At 35.4% G+C, this 21,715-nt stretch overlaps 4 protein-coding genes across 5 annotated transcripts; 1 reads left to right on the top strand and 3 right to left on the bottom strand.

Annotated features, from left to right (window-relative positions):
• The first annotated feature begins 5,956 nt into the window (after window positions 1-5,956).
• On the top strand, window positions 5,957-7,297 carry LOC145165696 (F-box/kelch-repeat protein At3g06240-like). The gene has a single exon (XM_079084497.1). The coding sequence runs from the start codon at window positions 5,967-5,969 to the stop codon at window positions 7,119-7,121; it is 1,155 nt and encodes a 384-aa protein (XP_078940623.1). The 5' UTR covers window positions 5,957-5,966; the 3' UTR covers window positions 7,122-7,297.
• Window positions 7,298-9,538: 2,241 nt separating this feature from the next.
• On the bottom strand, window positions 9,539-12,693 carry LOC145165695 (cytidine/deoxycytidylate deaminase family protein). The gene is made up of 9 exons (XM_079084496.1): window positions 12,258-12,693; window positions 11,938-12,072; window positions 11,729-11,828; window positions 11,541-11,666; window positions 11,142-11,455; window positions 10,938-11,057; window positions 10,618-10,863; window positions 10,392-10,517; window positions 9,539-10,048 (listed from the first exon to the last, which is right to left on the bottom strand). The coding sequence occupies exons 1-9, from the start codon at window positions 12,609-12,611 to the stop codon at window positions 9,755-9,757; spliced, it is 1,815 nt and encodes a 604-aa protein (XP_078940622.1). The 5' UTR covers window positions 12,612-12,693; the 3' UTR covers window positions 9,539-9,754.
• A 1,709-nt stretch (window positions 12,694-14,402) lies between these two features.
• LOC145165693 (ubiquitin-like-specific protease ESD4) lies at window positions 14,403-20,527 on the bottom strand. Its single transcript, XM_079084493.1, has 10 exons — window positions 20,413-20,527; window positions 16,167-17,307; window positions 16,001-16,080; window positions 15,791-15,884; window positions 15,594-15,692; window positions 15,374-15,466; window positions 15,171-15,290; window positions 14,976-15,079; window positions 14,804-14,876; window positions 14,403-14,719 (listed from the first exon to the last, which is right to left on the bottom strand). The coding sequence occupies exons 2-10, from the start codon at window positions 17,070-17,072 to the stop codon at window positions 14,657-14,659; spliced, it is 1,632 nt and encodes a 543-aa protein (XP_078940619.1). The 5' UTR covers window positions 17,073-17,307; window positions 20,413-20,527; the 3' UTR covers window positions 14,403-14,656.
• Window positions 18,507-20,528, bottom strand: LOC145165694 (uncharacterized). Of its 2 annotated transcripts, XM_079084495.1 has the most exons (3): window positions 20,413-20,523; window positions 19,800-19,924; window positions 18,507-19,681 (listed from the first exon to the last, which is right to left on the bottom strand). In XM_079084495.1, the coding sequence occupies exon 3, from the start codon at window positions 19,667-19,669 to the stop codon at window positions 18,779-18,781; it is 891 nt and encodes a 296-aa protein (XP_078940621.1). In that variant the 5' UTR covers window positions 19,670-19,681; window positions 19,800-19,924; window positions 20,413-20,523; the 3' UTR covers window positions 18,507-18,778. The 2 variants fall into 2 exon arrangements, with proteins under 2 accessions (XP_078940621.1, XP_078940620.1); XM_079084494.1 differs by lacking the exon at window positions 19,800-19,924 and having other exon boundaries at window positions 20,413-20,528.
• Between the last annotated feature and the right edge of the window lie 1,187 nt (window positions 20,529-21,715).

Genomic DNA, 21,715 nt, shown 5'->3' with positions numbered 1-21,715 from the left:
TAAATATTCTTTCAAACAAAACACAATTCTAAATGAATTACAAAAACAACCAAGTAAATTTTTTCTAAATTTGAAACAATTCTTAAAAGAAAACTCTTCATTTGATGCGAGGACAATAAATAATGTAAAGAATATGCAATATTCTTTTTTTAAATCAAAATATTGCATATTCTTTACATTCTTTTTTTAAATAAAATAATGAAAGAATTACAGCAACATCAAAATAAAGAATGAAGAATCAAAATCATTCTTATTGGAAAACTATATCAAAAGAATTAGAATTCTTAAAGAATATGCAATATTCTTACAGAATGTGATGTATTTTTTTAAAAGAATGTAAGGTATTCTAAAAGAATGTAAAACATATTCTTGACGTATGCCTCTAGAAAATGTAAAATGTGTAGCAGAATAAACTTGATCTTCTTTATTGGGCTATAGAATTGAGTTTATCTACTTGTGTTTAAAATAAAAGAATAGTTGTTACAAGAATTCCTGCAAAATGAAAAGGCGAACTATGTTAGGAAGTTTTTGCATTGATTCTCCATGTGTATGTCCATCTTTCAAATTTAGATATTTTCCTGATGACAAATTGTGAAGGAATATTATCAATTCATCTTTAAAGATTTTGTTTTTCAAGAACTGCCATATCTAGCAACAATAAGACATACGAGTTTACGTTTACAAGCTAAACATGTCAACCATACGTACTCTTGTTGGATTAGATGTATTTTACTGTTGGTAACATCAGGGAAATGTAATTTACTGTTGGTAACATCAGGAAATTATACTTTTCATTACACCTGCTACACAATTGTTGCCTTCAAATCAGATCGTCAATTTGATCAGTCCAAGCAGAATGTCTCTATGAAGAGTAGAAACATGATGAAAAACACCACAAAAACTACATCAATGTATGTGGAATTATAGCTCCAATACAAGAAAACCACCAATTTAACTTATGATCTGCCATTTAATAGATTCAAAAAAAAATGAAGACAATAAGAACAATTTCAATAATAAAAGACGAACAAAATCACCAATTTCAACAGGAAAATGAGATAAAAAACATTTCAAAAGAACAAATGAACACGATCAGAACATTTTAGTAAAGAGATGAACAAAATTACCAATTTTAGTAGGAAAAAGAGAGAAAATAAACACTTGCGGTAAAGAAAAAACTACTACTGAGTTCTATTCAGAGCAGACGATAGGAAAAGAAGACGCAGTAACAATAAAATCTAATAGCAACAAAATACCTTCGTATTTTCTCCGGAACAAAATATCCCCATCAAGGGTTTGGTGACGACTCCTTGAAAAAACAGTGACGGAAGATGTTAGCGGATGTGCTGATTTTACCGGTGAGACCTTTAGTGAACCGATGATGGTGAGAACTGATGGTGCAATGGTAGGGTTGTCGGGAAGGGCTTTCAATCTGATGGAGTTAAGTGGTGGCTGCGATGGAGAATTTAAAAACGCAGGAACAATTTAAAAAAGCAGGAACAGGTCGATGTCTTCTTGATGAGGGTAGTTTTAAATCATTAAACTAATTACCTAAATAAAAGGGATTAAGGATTTAATTATTTATTTACCAAAATTAATATTTTAAAATGATGGGTCCACACTAATCCCTACATCCACACAATAATTGTTCATCCACGTATGAACCTACCTCTCTCTCTCTCTTTCTCTCTCTCTCTCTTTCTCTCTCTCTCTTTCTCTCTCTCTCTCTCTCTCTATATATATATATATATATATATATATATATATATATATAGAGAGAGAGAGAGAGAGATATGGAAAGTATAACATATGTATGAGTTTTAATTAATTATCTTTTTGAAACGATACAATTACAAAACAAAAAAACATATTTAAAATATTTAATTAAATATTTTCGACATCACCATATATAACATATGATCAATATATTAACGATTAAACCACAATATACAACGACTGTATTACAATAATCCAAAAACGAAGAAAATATAAAAACGAATTAGTATAATAAACTTACAAATTAAAAGCTCTAATATAATAGCATATCTCCAAAAGTGGTCATAAGACCTCAACCAAACACAAAAACTTTTAAGTTTGTTTTCTTTCTGAAATTTGTATATGATTTGTATGCATGTCTTTCCAAAAGATTGGTCTTTTATAGTAACTTTTCACTAAATGCTAATTAAACATAGTATAAGTTATAAAACTTTTGAGTGTTAAATCATAATTAAGAAAACTTTTGAATTGCATTAGTTAAAAAATGGGGTTTCAAAGAAATATGGTTTGAGAAAGTTAAAAAATGGGGTTTCAAATGCATGAGATTCAAGAAAAAATGCTAGCTTTATAAGTATGTATGATGTATGATGTATGATATATATATATATATATATATATATATATATATATATATATATATTGAGAATAAATGAACAATAAACCGATGATAATTGTTTGGAATGCTTCGTTTCGAACATGTTGGTTATTTTATATATCTCTTAGAAAAGACAAAAGTGCAAAATTGGTCCTTGTGGTATTCGAAAAACTGTGGATAAGGTCCAAAAAGTTTCTGACTTGCATGGAAGGTCCAAAATCAAGATTTTTCCGTGATTTTGGTCCTAAAATTAAGAAATTTCTGTAGTTTTGGTCCATGGAACATTTGAATTGACTGTTATGCCCTTTTAATTTCTTTTTTCTATTTTTTATAATTTTTAATTTGTAAATATTAATGCAAAAAAGGAATTATGTTGGCACACCCCATCCTTCCATCTCTCTCTCTCTCTCTCTCTCTCTCTCTCTCTCTCTCTCTCTCTCTCTCTCTCTCTCTCTCTCTCTCTCTCTCTCTCTCTCCGGTGGCATCCAACACGGCTCAAAATCTTCCTCCCCTTTTGTAAACTCCTCCCATAACCCAATGAGACCACCACGATCCTCTAAAACCATGGTCATCGACACCATCTTCACCCATCGTCGTCACCACATCTGGTTCGTAGTCCAACACAACCATCTGAAAACCAGACCATCGCTCATCCTCGAGCTTTCCATCCCAACCCAATCCTTTGTTCAAGAAATACGGGTTGGACTCGTCCGATTAGCCCTTGAATGCATGTAACACTCAGTTTTGAAAGTATTTGTTTGTGTTCCGGAGGCCAAGGGTATAGACGATTCAGTTTTTATGGGGTCTCGGGTTTTATCCGAAAGGTTTTAGGCTTGAGGGTGTTGCTAGGAGCGTAGGGCTACTTGTCATATTTTCATGGATATAAAGTTTGTCGGAAACGGACTTAAAATGAAGGAATTATAGCACTTTGAAGTTATTGGCATTATTGGTCCTTAATGAAGAAAGATGGCAAGAAAGGACCATGCATGCAAGGTGGTAGACGAGAGTGTACGCCCAGCGTATAAAGGAGAATGGTCGCGGGTGCGGAGGGGCGTACGCCCAGCGTATCCTCAGAGTTCCCAAAACCCTAATTAGGGTTAAGCCCTATATAAAGAACCTTATGTCTCGAAGGCCAGCCTCCATTTCCACCCTAAAAGAGCTACTACAAAACCCTAATCCATATTTGAGTGTTCTTGGAGCTTAGAAGGCCACTAGAGAAGTAATGGACTTTGAGTCTTTGGGCTTGGTGGGCCATCAGAAGTCAGATGTTTTGGTCCAAGAATATGTTTGGGCTTAGGGTAAGGCCCATTAGAGGGATTGGGCCCAATTTAGCAAATTGGGCCATTAGTGGATTGGGAAGCCTACCTCGTGTTGGGCCTTTGTAGATCATGGTTTGGGCCTTAGAAAGGGACCAAGTTGGACTAGGGGGTAAAACGGTCATTTTACCCTAAGAAGGATTATTGATTTGGACTAAGTGATATTTTGGTATTGGTAGCTCGGGGAGCTGAAGGATCAGCAACTCACGAATTGCCAGATAACAGCCATAGGGGTATCAGCAGGACTCCAGCAGTGCAAGGTGAGTTTCCTCACCGTGTGCATGGATCTAAGGCCACAATGTCGGCCCATTATGTTTGTGTATAGTAGGAAGACCTGGGGGTTAGCCCTGGGCACTGTACGTTATATGTTCCGGATCACGATCCGATGACCGGGCGAGGCCCGAGGAATGTTAGTATGCTAGAGGTATTTGTGATTCTTGCATGTGTAGGTACGATAGGTTCCGGACCAAGGTCCGATGTCGGGGCAAGCCCGAGGAAGATTTACCCGAGAGTAGTGAGTGTGGGCGGGGGCCCGTATCTCACTGACAACAGGAGTGTGGACGGGGTTCCATAGCTCATCAGTAGTAGACCAGGGGCGGGGCCCAAGTTAGGCGAGGCCTTAGAACAGAAGTACAGTAGAGTATGTTTCTTTATGTGCTAGTATGTTATATGTTTGTATGTGTATAGCGGGCAAGGCCCAGCGACAGGCGGGGCCTAAAATAGACAGATCTGTATACCGAGCGGGGCTCGATGCCAGGCGGGGCCTGATGCCGGGAGGGGCCCGATGCCGAAGCGAGTCCGATGTCAGGCAAGTCCCGATGCAGCGGGCGGGGGCCCAGTATATGGTTATATGTTTGGTATGTGGTAGATTGGGGAACTCACTAAGCTTCGTGCTTACGATTTTCAGTTTTGGTTTCAGGTACTTCCGGTAGCGGAGGGAAGAGCTTGGGATGACTGCATCGCACACACCATGATGTTTAGCTTGGGATGTTTTACTCTGATGTAATAAATAAGTGTTTTGAAAAGATACTCTGATTGATAACTATGGTTTATTAATGAATTAAAATGAAAGTTTGGTCTTGATTTTTGGGATATTACAATGCAATAACTCCCTAGAATCTAAAGTTGGATCATGCCCTCTTTGGTTTTTCCTCGTCTGGACGATGTTCTGTAACGGTCGATTCAATCCATGACTCCTAGCATTTTCGACATCCAACGAACCAGTGAAGCCCTATATTCAAACGTGGGGCGTTTGTGTTTGATCTTTGAAGAAGAACAAAAGTTTGGTTCTTGAAGGTGGGGCTTTTCTAGTAAATCAAGATTTCAGCATCTATAAATCGAGATTTCAGCATCATCTATAAATCGAGACATCTCCATCGCATCTTATATTTTTAAAGATCCTGTTCACCACCACTGTCTTTATCTCCTTTTCTAATATGTTCTTCTCAATTTCTCCAGTAAGGGTTTTTTTCTTCAGAAATCAAACCAAGAAACAAAACAAAGGGGATTGGGTTTTAATTTCATATGATTTAAAACCTTCGAATTCCTAAAACGCTTGGATTTAAAACCTTCAATTTCCTGAAGCAAAGGGGATTATGGAAGAGGGACCGAAGAATAGGGAGATGGGAAATGGGGATGACGATTTGCATGTTTGGAACGATTGTGTTTTTATTCACTATGTGTGTTTAATTTTCTTTGTGTGTATGTAGAATTTTGTGATTGTTTGTTCTTGAGGAGATGAGTTTTGAAGGTACAAAGAGAATTAGAAGTTCTTTACGAATTAGACGGAGAGAGAGAGAGAGAGGGAGAGAGAGAGAGAGATATATATATATATATATATATATATATATATATATATATATATATATATATATATATATATATATATATGGGAGGGGGTACCAGTGGAGATGGTTAGGGTGGGGTGAGATTTATTTTTCTATTTTTAATTATTTAAATACTAAGATAAATAAAGAAAATGCAAAAAAGAAATGAAAAGGGTAAATTTGACATTTCAAGTGTACCAAGGACCAAAATCACAAAATCTTGATTTTGAACCTTCCATAAAAATTGAAAACTTTTTGAATCTTATCCAAATCTTTTTAATAACACAGGACCAACTTTACGGTTTTCTCCTTAGAAAATAATTATTTTTTTAATACTCGTTTATTGATTTATATGAGTTAGGTTAGTTAATTTTCTTTAGAAAAACAGCTCCACCTGACCCTTTTCTAAAAAAATTAGAAAACAAATTATATTTTATTATCTTTGTGTTGTGCATGCCACTCATCGAACCTCTGATATTTTTTCCTGAGGTCAGAAACTACCTCTCTCAAATTGAAGTCCCAATGGCGTACGAAGACACTATCAGAATTCCGCCGGAGATCATCTCCAACATTTTATATCGACTTCCGGCCAAATCTCTTGGTCGCTTCAGGTGCGTTTCAAAGGATTGGCTATCCCTAATTTCAGAACCCCAATTCATCAAAACCCATCAAAATACCCGCAACCGAAGTCAACTCATCTTCGTCTCCAACCATCGTCCACTCTATTCACTTCCATTTCATCACGATGAAGCAGAAGCAGTACTAGAACCAACGAAGATTCTCCTTGAATCGTATCACACCGACTTCAACCTCCATGGTTCTTGCAATGGCCTTGTTTTGGTGTCTGCTAATACCTTCGCGAGTGTTCATGTGCTCGTAGTTTTAAATCCAACGACAAAGGAATTCGTGGAATTGCCAGCATCCGATTATGAGATGATAAATGCTTCCTCAGAAATTGAAATCATGTATGGATTTGGCTATGATTCATTGACTGATGATTACAAGGTTGTTACCATCTCCTACTTTCATTATAACTATCTGATTCCTCCTGATGATATGGCAGTCCATGTTTATAGCCTTAGAACTAATACTTGGAGGAGGGTGTCTGATTCACCTTATGATCATTCTTATGGGAGGAATTTACCAGGCGTTTTTGTTAATGGATTTCTTCATTGGGTTGCCATGAAAGATTCTGATCATGTACCAGTGATTCTTGCTTTTAGTTTAGCAGATGAGAGGTTCAGTGAATTGCCATCGCCCAGTTTGCATGAAGATGTTGATATCATGTATAGGAATGATTTTAAACTGGTTGTTCTTGGTGGAAAGCTTGCAGTTTTCATGGAAGATGAGGTCTGGTTGATGAACGAGTATGGGGTAAGGGAATCTTGGACAAAGATTTTAGTCCATGGAATCCATGAAATTCCAATGGTTGAACCAATGATTTTTTATGACAATGGAAATTTTCTGTTGGTCAGCCGTGATCTAATGGTGATATACGACATTAAAGAAAGAAGTTTCTGTAAAAGTGGTAATGTTTCTTGGAATATGAAAGACTTGAAGGTTAGAGGTTCTTATGTTGAAAGCCTTGTCTCGCCAAAATTTATCTGATCAAAAAATCGATAAAATGAAGCACATGTGCGTGTCTAGAAATAAGGCTTAGTTTATATTTCCAAGCATGTTTGTTGTATTCTTAACTTTGCATTGTACATTTTGTTAAAGTTGAATTTATCATGAGATAACTTCAACTATGAATGGTATTTTTCTAAATAAATTACCTTACAGTCTTTTAGATTTGTTAAGAACTTTTGGCATAATTTCTTTGCGAGATAAAATTTCCTCCTCAAACTTGATGGACTTCAAGACAAAGAAAGAAATGATATAAACTTGTCTTTGACATTTCTAACTCATTCCTCGTACCTGACTTAGGTATGTTTGGTGGAGCTTTTGAAAGCTTTTAGCTTTTAAAAAAAAGAATTAAATTCCGGAGTACGAGCTTAAAGCTTTTAACAAAAAAACCCTCAAATCCAAGCATTATTTCAATTAGTTTTTATAGAGTTTTTGGGAGCTTTTACGTTTTATGTTTTATCAAACGTACCATTAAACTCATTAACAAAGAACTCACATGAACCAATATTCTTATTTTTCGAGATAAATTTGTACAAGAATATTAAGTAGCCCACAAGTGGAGCTAAAATATTGGTGAGTGGGATCTTAAAAGCGAGGTCTAGGTTTGAATTTGAGCCTACTCTTCATTGGTGTTCTGTGATTTACCTCTCACGTGATGACCTTGAGACGGGTGTGATGTGAGATTGTCAATTAGGGTATATTTTTCCTTTTTTTTTATTTGAGAACAAGTAGGAATGCGAGAATTACATGGATAAGAATGAGAGGATAATCGACTTATAATATGGTTACAAAATAGTATATGTAGACGGAATATCTTTGGCATAATTTGAGGAGGGAGCATAATGATGAGGGAGTAGAAGTCTCTATCGGGGAAAAACTACTTACCCAAAGGAAGGAGATTGAGCCTATGATCAACAAGTAGGGCAGGTAGAGGAAGAGGGAGAGGGAGAGGGAGATGTGTAGCACTAGCAATCAGTATTGACTATGGAACAACATACTCGAATTATGTTGTTGTATTGAAACAAAATCGAAACAAGATGTTAACGAATGACCGACAATTGGAAGGAAACCAAGATTCACATTGCAGTAATCAGACAAGTGCGCAAAGATATAATCTCCACACCCTTAAATATGTAGAAGTAGATGACTTCATGACTCTTTAGCGATGAACATTTATGTCTGCATGGTTGAACAAAACGTCGTGTGCAAATAATTATCAAATCGTAAATAAACCGGTGCACACGTACATGTTTAGCGATTTTTATTCTGTAGATAAGTTGAATCATCTTAAATTGTCCCCACGAAGAATATTTTTAGTCGTATGTTTATCAGCGATGTTGCGTGCGTGTCCTGAAGTGTTCTTGCAACTTGGCAGTGTGATAATTGTAGTTATTTTGTTAGAGTCCAATAAAATTGTAATGTGATGATACATTTTCTCCTTGTATGGTTATTTTAATGACTAATTCTAAAACAAATGGTAATATTAAGACATGTAAGTAATCATTTATCTTGAACTAGCCCACAAACTTAACCATGGGCATGACATGCTCCCCTCGCTTTTCCCAACTCTTCTCTGATTTCAGCGCCAAACAGCATACATTTTGATCACTTCCTTCCCTACATCTTGCAGAGTACAATTTGGAATTGTTGCCCTTTCCGTTCAATTGCAACTTCCTCGAAATTTCGTGGGAGGTTCATCCAAATTTCTTGCAACATCTGCGAAGTTTCTTCGAAGGTTCGTCTAAATTTCTTGCAACATTGTTATAAAAGGGATGTTGGTTTTGTAAACAATTAGCATCAAGTTACATTTTACTTGTGTAAAGATTTCAAACATGAGCGAATACAATAAATCATTGGATTCCTTGTTTTGCTTTTGTGAGGTCATTTTATAATAGCAACCTTATTGGTGAAACTTGCTACCAATATATTGGCGATCATTTGACTTAATTAATTGCGAAAACAATTGAATTTTAGTAATCTTTGAGATTAGATTACTAAAAAGCAGTTGTTTTTCATAATTACATCAACTGATTGTGGACATATTGGTAGTTTGCTTCGCCAATATACGGGAATAAGACCGAAATGCCTTATCTTTCCTATGTAGCCAAGCTAATTTCCGACTTCATAGCAACTTTTTCTTGTAAAATGTGTGTGTCCACTCGTCAAAGTATAACTACATCATAAAGCATTGTAAAAATATAGGCTGTTTGTTTGGGTGTATTTTTTTTTTTTTTTCTTTCAATGTTATTTGAAAATCTGGTGACTCGCTATGAAATTTGAAGTTATTCTAAATGTTTGATTGACTATTGTTGATTATAAAGGAAATGATAACAAAACTAGGAGGGGAGCATCCATTGAGAACAGGAGAAACAATAATATAAAAAATAAAAACAGAAGACTTGTTTCAATCTGTAAATAGACACCCTGGTGTGGCTCTTATCCATTATAGCTTGTGACATTCAACATCTTACATAACTCATAAAAAGACTACTTACTACATACTTGGTGAATTGGTAGAAATACAATGTACATAAATGTATTTTAACTTACACTAAAAATACAAGCACAAAACACCATTTTAAAGATGGTGAGGTAGTAGGACGTATAATATATGATTAGGTTTCCTGGCAACTAGTAGAGAATTCAGGGGGCTTATGTGTATCATCATCATCATCATCATCATCACCATCTACAAATTCAGATCTTAACTTCATCAGCAACCGGCCTAAATAATTAAGGCCTTCACCATCACGACCTCCACCCCAAAACAGATCATGAGGAGAAGCTTCAACAAGCACACAACCCACAGTGGACAGAAGCATCGATTTCAAGTGTGGGTATATTGAAAACTTGCATTTTAATGCTGTGTACATCACATCTGTCTTCACACTTTCCCAGTCTGCCCTTACCTGCACAATTACAAACCAAGTGTTTAATCAACATGCCAGAAGAAAGAAACATCTACCCTACCCAATCACAGATACCATTGTGTTGTCTACTTTCATTTGTTTTCTTATCAAGGCATCCTACTTTGAAAATTCCACCCCACCCAAAACCCAATTATAGCATTGTATTTGCATTCTTTTCTTATCAAGACATTTGTGTTCCCTTTATAGGTTCCAATTAAGGGTTTCTTAATTGCACATCTGCTTTTGTCACATAGCCCCTGATTTCAAACTTTAAAAACTCGTCTTTTATCAGAAAATTGAACTTGAAAACTGACTCGCATCAACAAGTGTATGGAAGACATACCATATGAGGGTGCTCCCTTTGCATTTTTCTTCCCATTCGTGCTGCTTCTTCGGGACTTTTTGCCAAAAATATTTCTTCAATATAACTTCTTGCATTAGGATCAATCGACCCCACAAACTTATGTGCCTGCATTTATAGCATCATATGAATCATAAAGAACATACAGCTAAAGGCACAAAACAGCAACCTACTTATGTTTATTTTAATATTGTAGCAGTGAAAGTACCTGATAATAGTGCTCTACACTTGACCAAGTAACATAATCACCGCTTTCATCAAGCATTCTAATTGGATGAGGAGAAAAGTTTGAGAAACTCCCGTACGGGTCCCACGTCTTATAGAAGAACATGATTGGTGAATCATAAGGAGACAAAGATGGATCAATTGCTGAAGTCTCATCAACAGATGGAATAACAGGTGTCAAATCAGGAATGGGTTGCAGAAATCCACTAATAAGCACATCCGCTCCTATCTGCAATTTTTACTGAGTTCATCTAACATAGAAATCATCAATGAAACTACATTGCTATTTTATATTATATAGACCTGCTCATAAGAAACATCAATTAGTTCCAAAGCCTGTGTCATTTCAACCATCCCAAGTTCCCCAACTGGTGAAGGCGCATTCCTTCCACCAATTATCTTAGGGGCAACAAAAGCATGCACCTGAATTAAACAAACCATATACCCAATTATAGCATTCTACTTTCAAACAAAAATGAAAGATAACTAAAATTATAATTCATAAACCTTGTGTATGACACCAGAGGAAATAGCTGATGCCGATAATGTCCCTCCACATTCCCACAAGATTGAAAGATACCCCCGATCATAAAGATAGTCCACAACATCTTTAGGGTTCAAGATGTCAAATTCCACCACTTCAACACCTTTAGAGGCAAGAAGTTTCTGGAAGCTTCTTCTTGCACCTCTCTGAGTGACAACTATGGTGGGCACTTCTGTAACATCCCAAAGATTTGCAACCTCGGGAAGATCAAGAGTTTGGGACATAACGATTCGCATAGGTAAATGCCCACCACCATGTCTTGGAGTTAAACGCGGATCTATATTTTAAAATGTAGTAAGAAACTGACAAGGGTACTTCAAGAATCTGCAGAATTATAAGTGGCTGACAATAAAGTTTCATACTATCTTTGCGTACAGTATTTCCACCAACAATGACTGCATCGCTTCTACCACGTAACTCAAAAACTCGTGATCTTGATTTTTTGCTGCTTATCCATGATGCATGTCCGCTGCTAGCAGCAATTTTTCCTATCAGAAAATGAGGATCAAATGGTGCAAATGCAGCATTTTTTGAAGAAGATGATACTCACCATCAAGGGTCATTGCATACTTGAGAACAGAGAATGGGACTCGAGAAGCTGATCTATATAGCAAAGGGGCATTGACAAGGAGACAGGATTTCAGAGCATCCTACAAAAATGCAACGCATTAGAAGGAAAAGAGCATCCATAGCATGCCATATAACCATGGCAGGAACAGAGTTAAGTTCAGAGAGAATAGTTACACAATAATTTGATACCTCCATGGAGACACTTCTTAAATCTTCCCCAAGAACATCAACCTGCAATCCTTCACTTCTCAATGCCTGAATAGCTTTTCCCCGTAGATGTTGCAATGGATGCCTGATCCCGATTACAACTCTGGTGATCCCTGCCTAAGGATTATTAAGCCTCAAATGCATGTCAATTTGAAGTAATACTTCGCATTAAAAGTTGTATATGATGATAGCAGAAAGAAAAAGTAGATGGATTGCCATAGTTGTACCCAATAAAAAGCATTAAAGCAATCAAACAAACTTCTATCAACTTCAAATTTTATGATGAAAGCGAGTGCAAAAACCTGAATAAAAGCAGATAGAGCGGTGTTATCGCCATCGCAGTCTCCGGGCTCCATATTGACATAAGCAGTGGCGCCTCTGCAATACTCTCCAGCGGCCTCCACCGCCTGAACCTCCGCCGGCTTCGTCCCTTGCGCGTAAAGATATCCTTCTCCGACAACATTCCTCAAGTTGCTGGTTGTTGCTATCACGCAACCGAAGTTAGGATGCGGCGAGGTGAAACCGGCTGACTTGTCAGATAACTCGGCGGCGCGTTTCACATACGATGCATCAAGCGCATGGTAGTGATCGATGTTATTGATGATAGAGCTGGCCTTGAACTTGATTGGGGTAGCAAACCCCATTGCCATCGCCATCGCAGATCAGAGATAGCGAGTTCTTGTGGCGGTCAGAGGGATTAGCTCATTAGCCCAGCTATTCGTCGTAACAGGGTTTATGCTTTTGAACCAAAATGGTCCTCAAACTACTTAATATTTGCTTATAAGGCACTCCTGTTTTATATTTTGCAACTATCGGACCTTAAATGATCTTCAATTCCACATTTCCACTAGTTACTAGCATCCACAATAATAAAATATACGGAGTATTTGTTAAAATTTTCCATCAATTTATAATTATATTGTTTCGATTGTATTTTTTATAGGTTGACAATCAATAATTGTTTGTAATTTTATGACACTTGTCAATACTATAACGATAGAAAAAGTTACAACCAATAGTTTGTAAATTTTCAAGCTTAAAGCTCGATTGATAAAATGTTTGTTGAAAACACTCCTACAATAAGAAGAAAGATTTTTCATAGTTTTTTCCGAAATGAAGATTTTCAAAAAGCTCGTGGATGCACTAAGACCTTAGTAGTGTTGGTATATGAAATCGGAGAATTAATGAAATCCATTTAATTGAAATAAAAAGAAGTCATTTGCCCTGTTTTATTCTATTCATGAAATGGAATGCATATGTATAATATGATCTAGTTTTATTTATGAACTTTTTGCCTATGTAAAGCTTAAGAATTACATCATTTTAGTTAACTTATATTCGTTTTCTAAAATAATTAAACTAAGTTATTTGTTATATTGTTATTTGGGTTTTGATGATGTTTTATTATGTTTAACTTTTAGTTTTGCAAATGAAAAACTTATATGATTATAAATTAATAATACAGTAAATTGTGTTTAAGATATACATTGTATATACCTATAATGTAAATAATTTATGTAAGAAATTATTTCATTCTACAACAAAAGAAACATGATCATAAACAACAAAAGAAACATGATCATAAACTATAAGAGCATCCATAATATATAGTTTAATGGAAAAGCTAGAATAATATGGATTGTCTAGCTGCTATTTGATAGATTAAACTCAATCATTGTTAGATATCACATATTTTTATTAATGGATATTAAGCATGTTCGGTAAAACTAATTTGTAGCTAGTATGTAGAATTTGGAAGCTATAGTTTTATTTGTATATGAATTTTTAGTAGACCTGACAATTCGTGTATTCATGTCATGGAAATGTGTCAGCCATGAATTTGACATGATACGAACATACGAAGAGAAATAAGCTTTATCTTGATTTTCAAGATGTATTTGTGTCGTATCATATCACCCACAGATTCATGTATTCGTATATCGAATTGTCAGGTATTGTTTGGTAAAAACAGGTAGAGGTTTTTAAACATGTAAAATTACATAAAAAAAATGACTTATATAAAACATGTCATTGATTTTAAATACGGATAATTAAGTCAATTTGTAAATTTATACGACTTTTTTGTTGAAGGCTATTGAAATAGCTTTTGAATTCATAGTTTTTTTGTTTTAGCTAAATGTTATAATCTTTTATTCCAAGCAAAGTTTTCTACTACCTTAAAATTTTTTAATGGTGAAAGAAACTTTTTAATCCTTAAATAATGTCATAAATTAGATTTTATAGTAAATTGTTTTTTTAAATACACACATTATGGGAATGAATTAATAGAATCGAATGAAATTAAGAGTTAATATATTGTAGATGCCCTGGATGACTTATATCATTATCTTATTCTACTACATTTCATTCATTTACCATTCCACTTCTTTCAGTTTGAGCAGTTTCTTAATCTTAACAAAGAAAAATCATCAAACATATTGATACTGTTATAACAATATAAACCACATCATTTTCATTTAACTTTAATTAAATTAACAAAAATGAATTCTTAAATTAACTAAAATAATTTACTTTTTTTCTAGAACAGCTAAACTCAAACATCGCCTATTCTACTCCGTTACTCCAAAATGTACACCTTTCCTCAAAAGCACCACTTGAACACTCAACCCATTTGCCTAAGGCACCTTTCCAACAACTCACGATACCAACATACAAAAAAACTAATGTGACAGGTATTCATTCAGTCGACTCTCAATTTCAGTATCTCCTTCGCAGTCCTTAACCTAAAATATGGCATGTTTTCCTACATGAAACCAATAAATTCAAATTCCCATTTAACATCTGATATCATCACAACTTATTCCTACAAGGTCATGTAAGAACTCACCTGTTTGAAACAAAGGCCAATGTCCCTGCTATAAAAGTCTGCATATTTGATCATAAACACACCACAATCAAACCTGCCATAAAAAAAATCATAATCAAATATATAATAAATAAAACCCTAACATTCGAAAAATCCTTCAAGTAATCAATTAGTAAAGCTTTCAAACACACACCCATTCTTCTGTATAGGAAGGTCCTTCACATATTCTTGCTTCCACGAAGAAACATCAATGTCTTCCCCATTCTTATCTTTCACCTCATCAACAATGTACTTGGCCTAAAGAATAGGAGAAATAAATAAAACAAAAACTTTCATGTTGTTAATGAAAAATTAAAACCACTATGAAGTATGATCACAAGAAACATACCAATACTCCCATTACTTGTTTGTCAATGCCTCCAAGTGAGTCTAGATACTGGAATTTTTCTTCTTTTTTATTGATAACAGCCAAGCACCAATGTATTTCTTTATGAACAGGGATAAATATCTGTTAAAAAAAACTATGCTCAAAATATATAAAACAATAACAGCATTGTAATTAGAAAATACAAAGAAAGTAATAAACTTTACTTTGTCACAATCAAGAAGACTGTATCCCAACTTCCTTTGGGTAGTCCATCTTCTAACTGACTTGTAATCATAGCCGAGCTTTCCACTTATCAACTATATAAGTAAGGTAGCAACAAAATTATAAAATAATAATAACCATGGAATATACCTTAATAACAAAAGGTTTATGTAAATAAAGACAAAAAGAAGATGGATGGAGATGAGATTGAGATTGACTAACCTTCTTGTAGAAAAACGTGTTGAAGAAATGACATTTTAGAAACTTTTCTGGTTCCTTCTGTTCCCTCTCTTTCAGCAACTCAAGATAAACATTAATAACCTATAACATGAAAATTGTCAAACCACTAAAAAATTTGCTTAACAAATAACAGCAAGTTATAATGCTCCAAAATATCACGTTAAAAAATCAAAAATTACCTCATCGTTTAACCATTGGCCAGGTTTTAAACACCGTAAAACTTCTCCGGTGATTGTAATATTTGAATTCTCATGAGTAACCAAAACCTTCCTTCTACAGATTTTGAGCACCATTTTACACCAAATCAGATAGCAAAACACATAAAGAAGCCATTCATATACAGGCATATTATAGTATTTAACATGTATAGATAATCCATCAAATCATACCGACTAGAATTGGACAATGCAACAGCAACCATTTCCTCTTCATCATCTGTAAGAGGCCGAAAAGGCTCAATTAGTGTGTCCTGAAAAGATAAATCAATTTAACATGAGATACAAATCATTGATATAAGTTACATTTCCCAATAGACATGAAACATAAACAGTTCACCTCCTCTTTCTTCACAGGATGCAACTGCTTATACAAAGCTCTCTTTTGTTCCTGTAGTCTGATATCATAGCTCAACCTCCTAAGATTTGAGTCGTGTTTTTTGGCTGAATCTTCTAATAGCTTTTTATGGTAAGGCAAACTTGCATCTACATCCGAATCATTTGGCCTCTGGTTGAGTGATAATGATTCTAATCTCTTCCAATCTGTCAAACCTGCATCTACATCCGAATCATCTGGTCTGTGAGTGTGGTTCAGTGATAATGATTCTAAATTCTTCCCATCTGTCAACTGTGAAACCACTCCTGAAGAAGTAGAAGGCTGAAAGCCAAGATTTTCTCCAGCCTCTCCATCTAATTCCCTAAATTTAGCTATGATGTCTTGTAGATCCCCTGATTTGTCAATGTCTTCTCTCTCACCTTCCACCATTGCAACCTCCTCAACATCTGAATCCCGTGAAGCAGCTTCTTCCTCATTAACATTCTGTATATTGTCGACATCTATCTCATCCTCAGTTTCAGACTTAACATGCGTATGACTGCCGAAAATTGCTTCCTTCACTCTTTCACACGTCGCACGGAAAAAATTCCTCATCCGGTCAACAAATTTATCTGCTTGTTGTCTATTATATTCACTAGAACTACTATCTAATCTTTTCGAGTTTGCAGTAAATCCCTTAACAACTATACAAGGAGCATGAAGTTCTCTAGGAATCTGGGTCACCGGTTGCGGATATCGACTAAGCCTTGAAACCGAACTCTGCTTTGCGGCAACCGAAGTCGAACAGCAAGATGATGACTTGTGCTTCTTCGAGATGTGAGGGTGGCAATAGGCATAACCAGAAATAGATTGTGATGAAGATTCAAATTCTCCGCCACGCTTGTTGCGGCTACACGTCAAAGGACCCATTTTCGATTGAGAAAGCAATCTAGGGTTTCGTGAAAAACCTTAAGAGAGAAATCTACGAGGCGACCGGATATTGGCATGCGACCAGAGAAATTCTTTGAGCATTAAATCCCTAAATTGAGAGAGGGATTATCTCGGAAGCTTTTGATCGGTTGTCTTCACAGATTTGACTGGGAGGAAAACGGCTGGCTTTGAAGAACAGATTGGACGAAGATTTTAGCCGAGTCTGATAGCAGATCTGATTGGGGTTTTGACAGAAGCATCAGTTTTGAAAGTGTAAAGAGGTTTTTGGAAGATAGTGTGCTGAATCAAAAATAGACCAGAGATTGTTTTTTTATTTTTTTATCATTTCATAGGTGCATATGCATAGCAATTTAGCAATGACATTTTTAACCAATTCATTTTATTCTGCATAATTTTATCGTATTTAAATATAGAGTCTTAAACTAAATTATAATCTCGTTAACATGAAATTACTGAATTCATAGGTTTAATACGAAAAGTTATGTACTGTAATTGGCATTGTATATTCTGCATGTTGAGAATAAAATTGTACCACAACCACCTACATACATCTTTACATTTAAAACATATTTTATTATTCACCTCCCAAAAGATAATTCAATCAACTTAATTTATTAATATCAACTAGTTGAGTCGTTCGAATTATAAAGGTGGTTAAACAAGCTTTATGGAACTTACGATATTTGCAACCAACAACCATTGGGTGCTCGTTTATTGTAATTTACATTGGGTACCCGTTTATTGTAATTTAAAGCTTTAAATTTTCAATAATTATAAGTTTATTCACTAACCTTATTGGTTAAGGATGTTAAAATATGTTTGTATAATGAATCGTCTTTATGTATATTGCCAGAAATGGATCAAGTCTTTACAATGTGTAAACTGGGGACAAATATGTGAATTATGTCAAATATTGCCTAATGGTCAAGTTTATGAGAAATCTAGGTCTATAAATCTTTGTTAGAGGATGAAAACTTTATACTTAAAATTATGTTTATGTAAGAAATGGTAAAATTGACAACGCATGTTTTCATTATGTAAGAAAGTGGGACAAAAATAGAAAAAATCACCAAATTATAGTATAAAGAAAACAAATAATATAAGGTTTACTTAACCTACATACAAATATAACAAGCATGTTAGAACCTTGAAGTCCTAAAAAGATAGGCCCAAAATGGTTATACACAAGAATCCAAAAAAAAAAAAATAAGGTAATGTATGACAAAACATAAGAAATTGTGCCAATGGAACAATCCATCACATTTCTTTGTTATTAGTACCCGAGGACATACCCACCTCCGATACATAACATTATACAAATGCACTCAAAAGTGCATTCAAGGGAACCAGAGTCCAAGCTTTTTTAATAAGCCTGTAAATATGAATTTGGATTTCATTTCCTACACCGATAACAACCCCACAAAAGTATAATATGAAAATAAAACAAACCACCTACACGTCTGATCTATCATTGTTTTTAACACTGCAGAAAGATAACAAGTAAACCAACATCTAAATTCTTATGCTGTGCAAATGGCTGAATGACATTTTAATGTCTAAACTCATAAAATGACAAACAAGCCCATAAGCAAAATGACACCTAATAACCATAGTTCATAAACAACAGAAAAGCATGCCTGCCTCGGGCACCAAATCTGGGCCAAATGGACCCAAAATAATGACGTTTACATATCTACACCACGCCCGCGTCGCCTCCTTGGCCCACCTAAAACCAACCTTCCCTGGCGGCGGGCAATCCGAGGAATGTAATTACGAACACGCCCAGTGGCGGCACCACCGCCATCATCATCATCATCATCCACTGACCGACGACCCCTCTCCAATATCGCATAGCTGCCCCGGGCAGTCCTTGATCCTAACCGGAAAAGTACATTGTCAAGATAATTATCCATCTCCATGTCTCTAGAAAACCCCCGAAAATTCCCTTCAATCACATAATCCCCCATTATAATCGACCCGGGCATTGTCGAGCTAATTGTACTCATCACATCGTTTAACTCCGTATCATTTTCAAGCTTTTTCCATTTTTCAGCAAGTGACGGGTCTACATCTCGCGGGCGGGCCAACGGGTGATCCTCCCGTACATGCTTTCTCAAATCTCTGTACAACCCAACAAACGAACAGTCGTCTTGCATGCAGCTTCTCTTTTTAGAATTGAGAAACTTGCGTGCCCGCTCCACCACGGTCCACCCTTTCACCTGACCGCGGCAGAGCGGGCACATAAGCCCAGAGTCAGACCCGTCTGGGTCTTCCTTCTCTTTCGAGTAGGCTTTTTTGTATTGGTCTAAACAATTGGAATACCGATAACTAGTTGCACACATGTAAGGGCGACACCCCTTGTGATGTGAGGAGCAAAGGAGGAGAACAGCATTGTGAGGATACTCCATACAAACAGAACATCTTGCATCTTTATAATCTTTCTTCTCGGATTCCTTTTTTTGTTTCTTGTTGCGGGCATCTTTCATGATCTTTGATTGAAATGATCGTAAGGAATATGGGGTTGCCTTATGATGCTTTGATCCGGATCTTTGTGGTACCTTCTTAACTTTAGTCATTGCAAGTCAAACCTAGTATACGTAAAGAAACCATGTTAAGGATGTTTTACAGTTTACAGAACTTTCACAACTATTAGTCTATCTTTTAATTTGATTGACCTTTGTTCATTGTTAGTGGTTGGGTACTTACAAAAGTCTTTAATTTCTCTATGGATCTTTAAGTTAGATTCATGCATGTGCCAGTTTGCCGCATGCTGTGACTATTATTGTTGGAACAAATGGGAAGCAACTAGTTCCGCTTTTACCGAACTTACCCTACACAAGATAGATTATGCCTAAAATGGTACAGGACAAAATATGGAGTTCAGATACTAAGTAATCTACAGAGTCGTGTCTCGATCATCCTCGCTTGTAAATCACGCTTAATGCTCAAGAGAATTTGTCATTCAACAAAAATTTATTATTTCAACGAATCTAAATGCACACTTACAAAAAACTACAGATCCAAAGAATGACAAGGCCATGCAAATCATTACACAAAACACATATCAAAACACAAATCGCCGATGCAAGTAGACAGGGAAATTTTGTTTTAGAATTAGGGTTTGAAATACAGGAAAAGCCCCAAATAGCCCCTGCATCTAAGCATCGAAAAGTAATTTTGAATATCATTAATCTGCGCAATGCATGATTTGAAGTTCTATACGTGGAATTAAAAGATATATATTTTTTACAAATTGAAAAATAGCGTCTCATTTCCTAGAAAAATATAGTTTAAAAAGAATCGGCATCTATAATCTTACCGGGATGAGAGCGATACCAAGATCGACTAGGTTGAGGGACAGAGCCGCCGTAGCCGGTGTATGGGTGGGTGGAGAATGGAGACGGAAGAAACTGCCGTGCTCAGTCGCGTATGAGTTATGAGTTTATGACTTTGGCCTGCGGCATCGGGAGTTAATAGAAGGTTGCGGAGAGATTTGAAAGTCCGTTCAATCTGACACCAATGTTTTTGATTTTACACAAAGGATCCCAATAAATTATGTTTCATCCAATGTGAGCCACCACGTTAGTAGTTTTCCGATTCTTAAATTACAACGTTGTTTGGGATTGAGTTTGAAGATTCTTAAATTACTAACCGGTTTTTGAGATTCAGTTTGAAAAATGTTTATTGATTTATGGATTGTTTGTCTGAATGGTGTAAAGGTCTTGAATGAATTTGTGTATGAATGAAAGTATGTTTTTTTTTTTTTGTTAGACGTCTAAATAATTGAGTTGAACGATAAAAATAATCGTTTGATATTTCTAAACAATTTTCTATTGAATTAAATGTGAATGTTTTATAATATCTGAACTAATAATCATAAAATAAATATACAAAAAACATCAAACATCCAAATTAAACATAAATCTTTTCAAAATTTTAATTCAACAATAATATTTTCAAATCTACAACAACATATTAAAATACAAATAAAATCCTACAAGTTTATTAATTTGAAGCAGTTGAAAATAATTTATTTGCAATATGGTCACACAAATCAGTCATGTATTCATTGTCTTGTGATCCCCGATCAACATCGTGTATGTTTTGGTGATTACTCTCTCCCCTTTGTACTTCATCCGTGATTGTAGTGTTCTCTTTGAAGTTTGTAAATATTGTAATTCCTTATGAAACTATAGACTACGAAACAAACAATGATTATGTCTCTTTGCACTAGAAAAGTATAAGTATTGAGAATCTTGCATTTAAAACACCCATAAAACGCACTCAATTTGAGTTGTGTGTGTGCATGATTGATTTTTCTTCCTTAGTTGATGCACATCGTCGTCGATAATCAAATAACCAATATCTCATGTGCAGTAGGGGGCCATAAATCCACGAGTCTTGGTGTATAGAACATCATAAAGGTAATATTTATATGTAAACGTGAGTGATAGAACTGTTGGAATATGATTGTATTTATAACAAACGTAATAGAAAGAAATTAGAACTTTTACCATCATATTGCACCATGGATCACAAGTTCATAAACTAATGTAATAAAACTAAAAACTTAAAGATATGAGAATGGTATACATTTCTTTTTTGTGTGAGTTGATTCCTTC

Source organism: Lactuca virosa, chromosome 3 (assembly GCF_052849685.1).
Source record: "Lactuca virosa cultivar CGN04683 chromosome 3, Lactuca_virosa_CGN04683_v6, whole genome shotgun sequence".
Taxonomy (NCBI): domain Eukaryota; kingdom Viridiplantae; phylum Streptophyta; class Magnoliopsida; order Asterales; family Asteraceae; genus Lactuca; species Lactuca virosa.
Note: the sequence above shows the minus strand (reverse complement) of the source record. Positions and strands in the feature narration are given on the sequence as shown.

Excerpts from the sequence above, each read along its gene's own strand:
- LOC145165696 (XM_079084497.1), top strand. The coding sequence starts at position 5,967 with ATGCCACTCATCGAACCTCTGATATTTTTTCCTGAGGTCAGAAACTAC.
- LOC145165694 (XM_079084494.1), bottom strand. The coding sequence starts at position 19,669 with ATGACTAAAGTTAAGAAGGTACCACAAAGATCCGGATCAAAGCATCAT.
- LOC145165693 (XM_079084493.1), bottom strand. The coding sequence starts at position 17,072 with ATGGGTCCTTTGACGTGTAGCCGCAACAAGCGTGGCGGAGAATTTGAA. Across the intron at positions 15,080-15,170 it reads AACAAGTAATGGGAGTATTG|GCCAAGTACATTGTTGATGA; the intron begins GTATGTTTCTTG and ends CCTATTCTTTAG. Across the intron at positions 14,877-14,975 it reads CTTCCTATACAGAAGAATGG|GTTTGATTGTGGTGTGTTTA; the intron begins GTGTGTGTTTGA and ends TTTTTATGGCAG.
- LOC145165695 (XM_079084496.1), bottom strand. The coding sequence starts at position 12,611 with ATGGCGATGGCAATGGGGTTTGCTACCCCAATCAAGTTCAAGGCCAGC. Across the intron at positions 11,667-11,728 it reads GTATGCAATGACCCTTGATG|GAAAAATTGCTGCTAGCAGC; the intron begins GTGAGTATCATC and ends ATTTTCTGATAG. Across the intron at positions 10,049-10,391 it reads AAAGGGAGCACCCTCATATG|GTAAGGGCAGACTGGGAAAG; the intron begins GTATGTCTTCCA and ends GTAATTGTGCAG.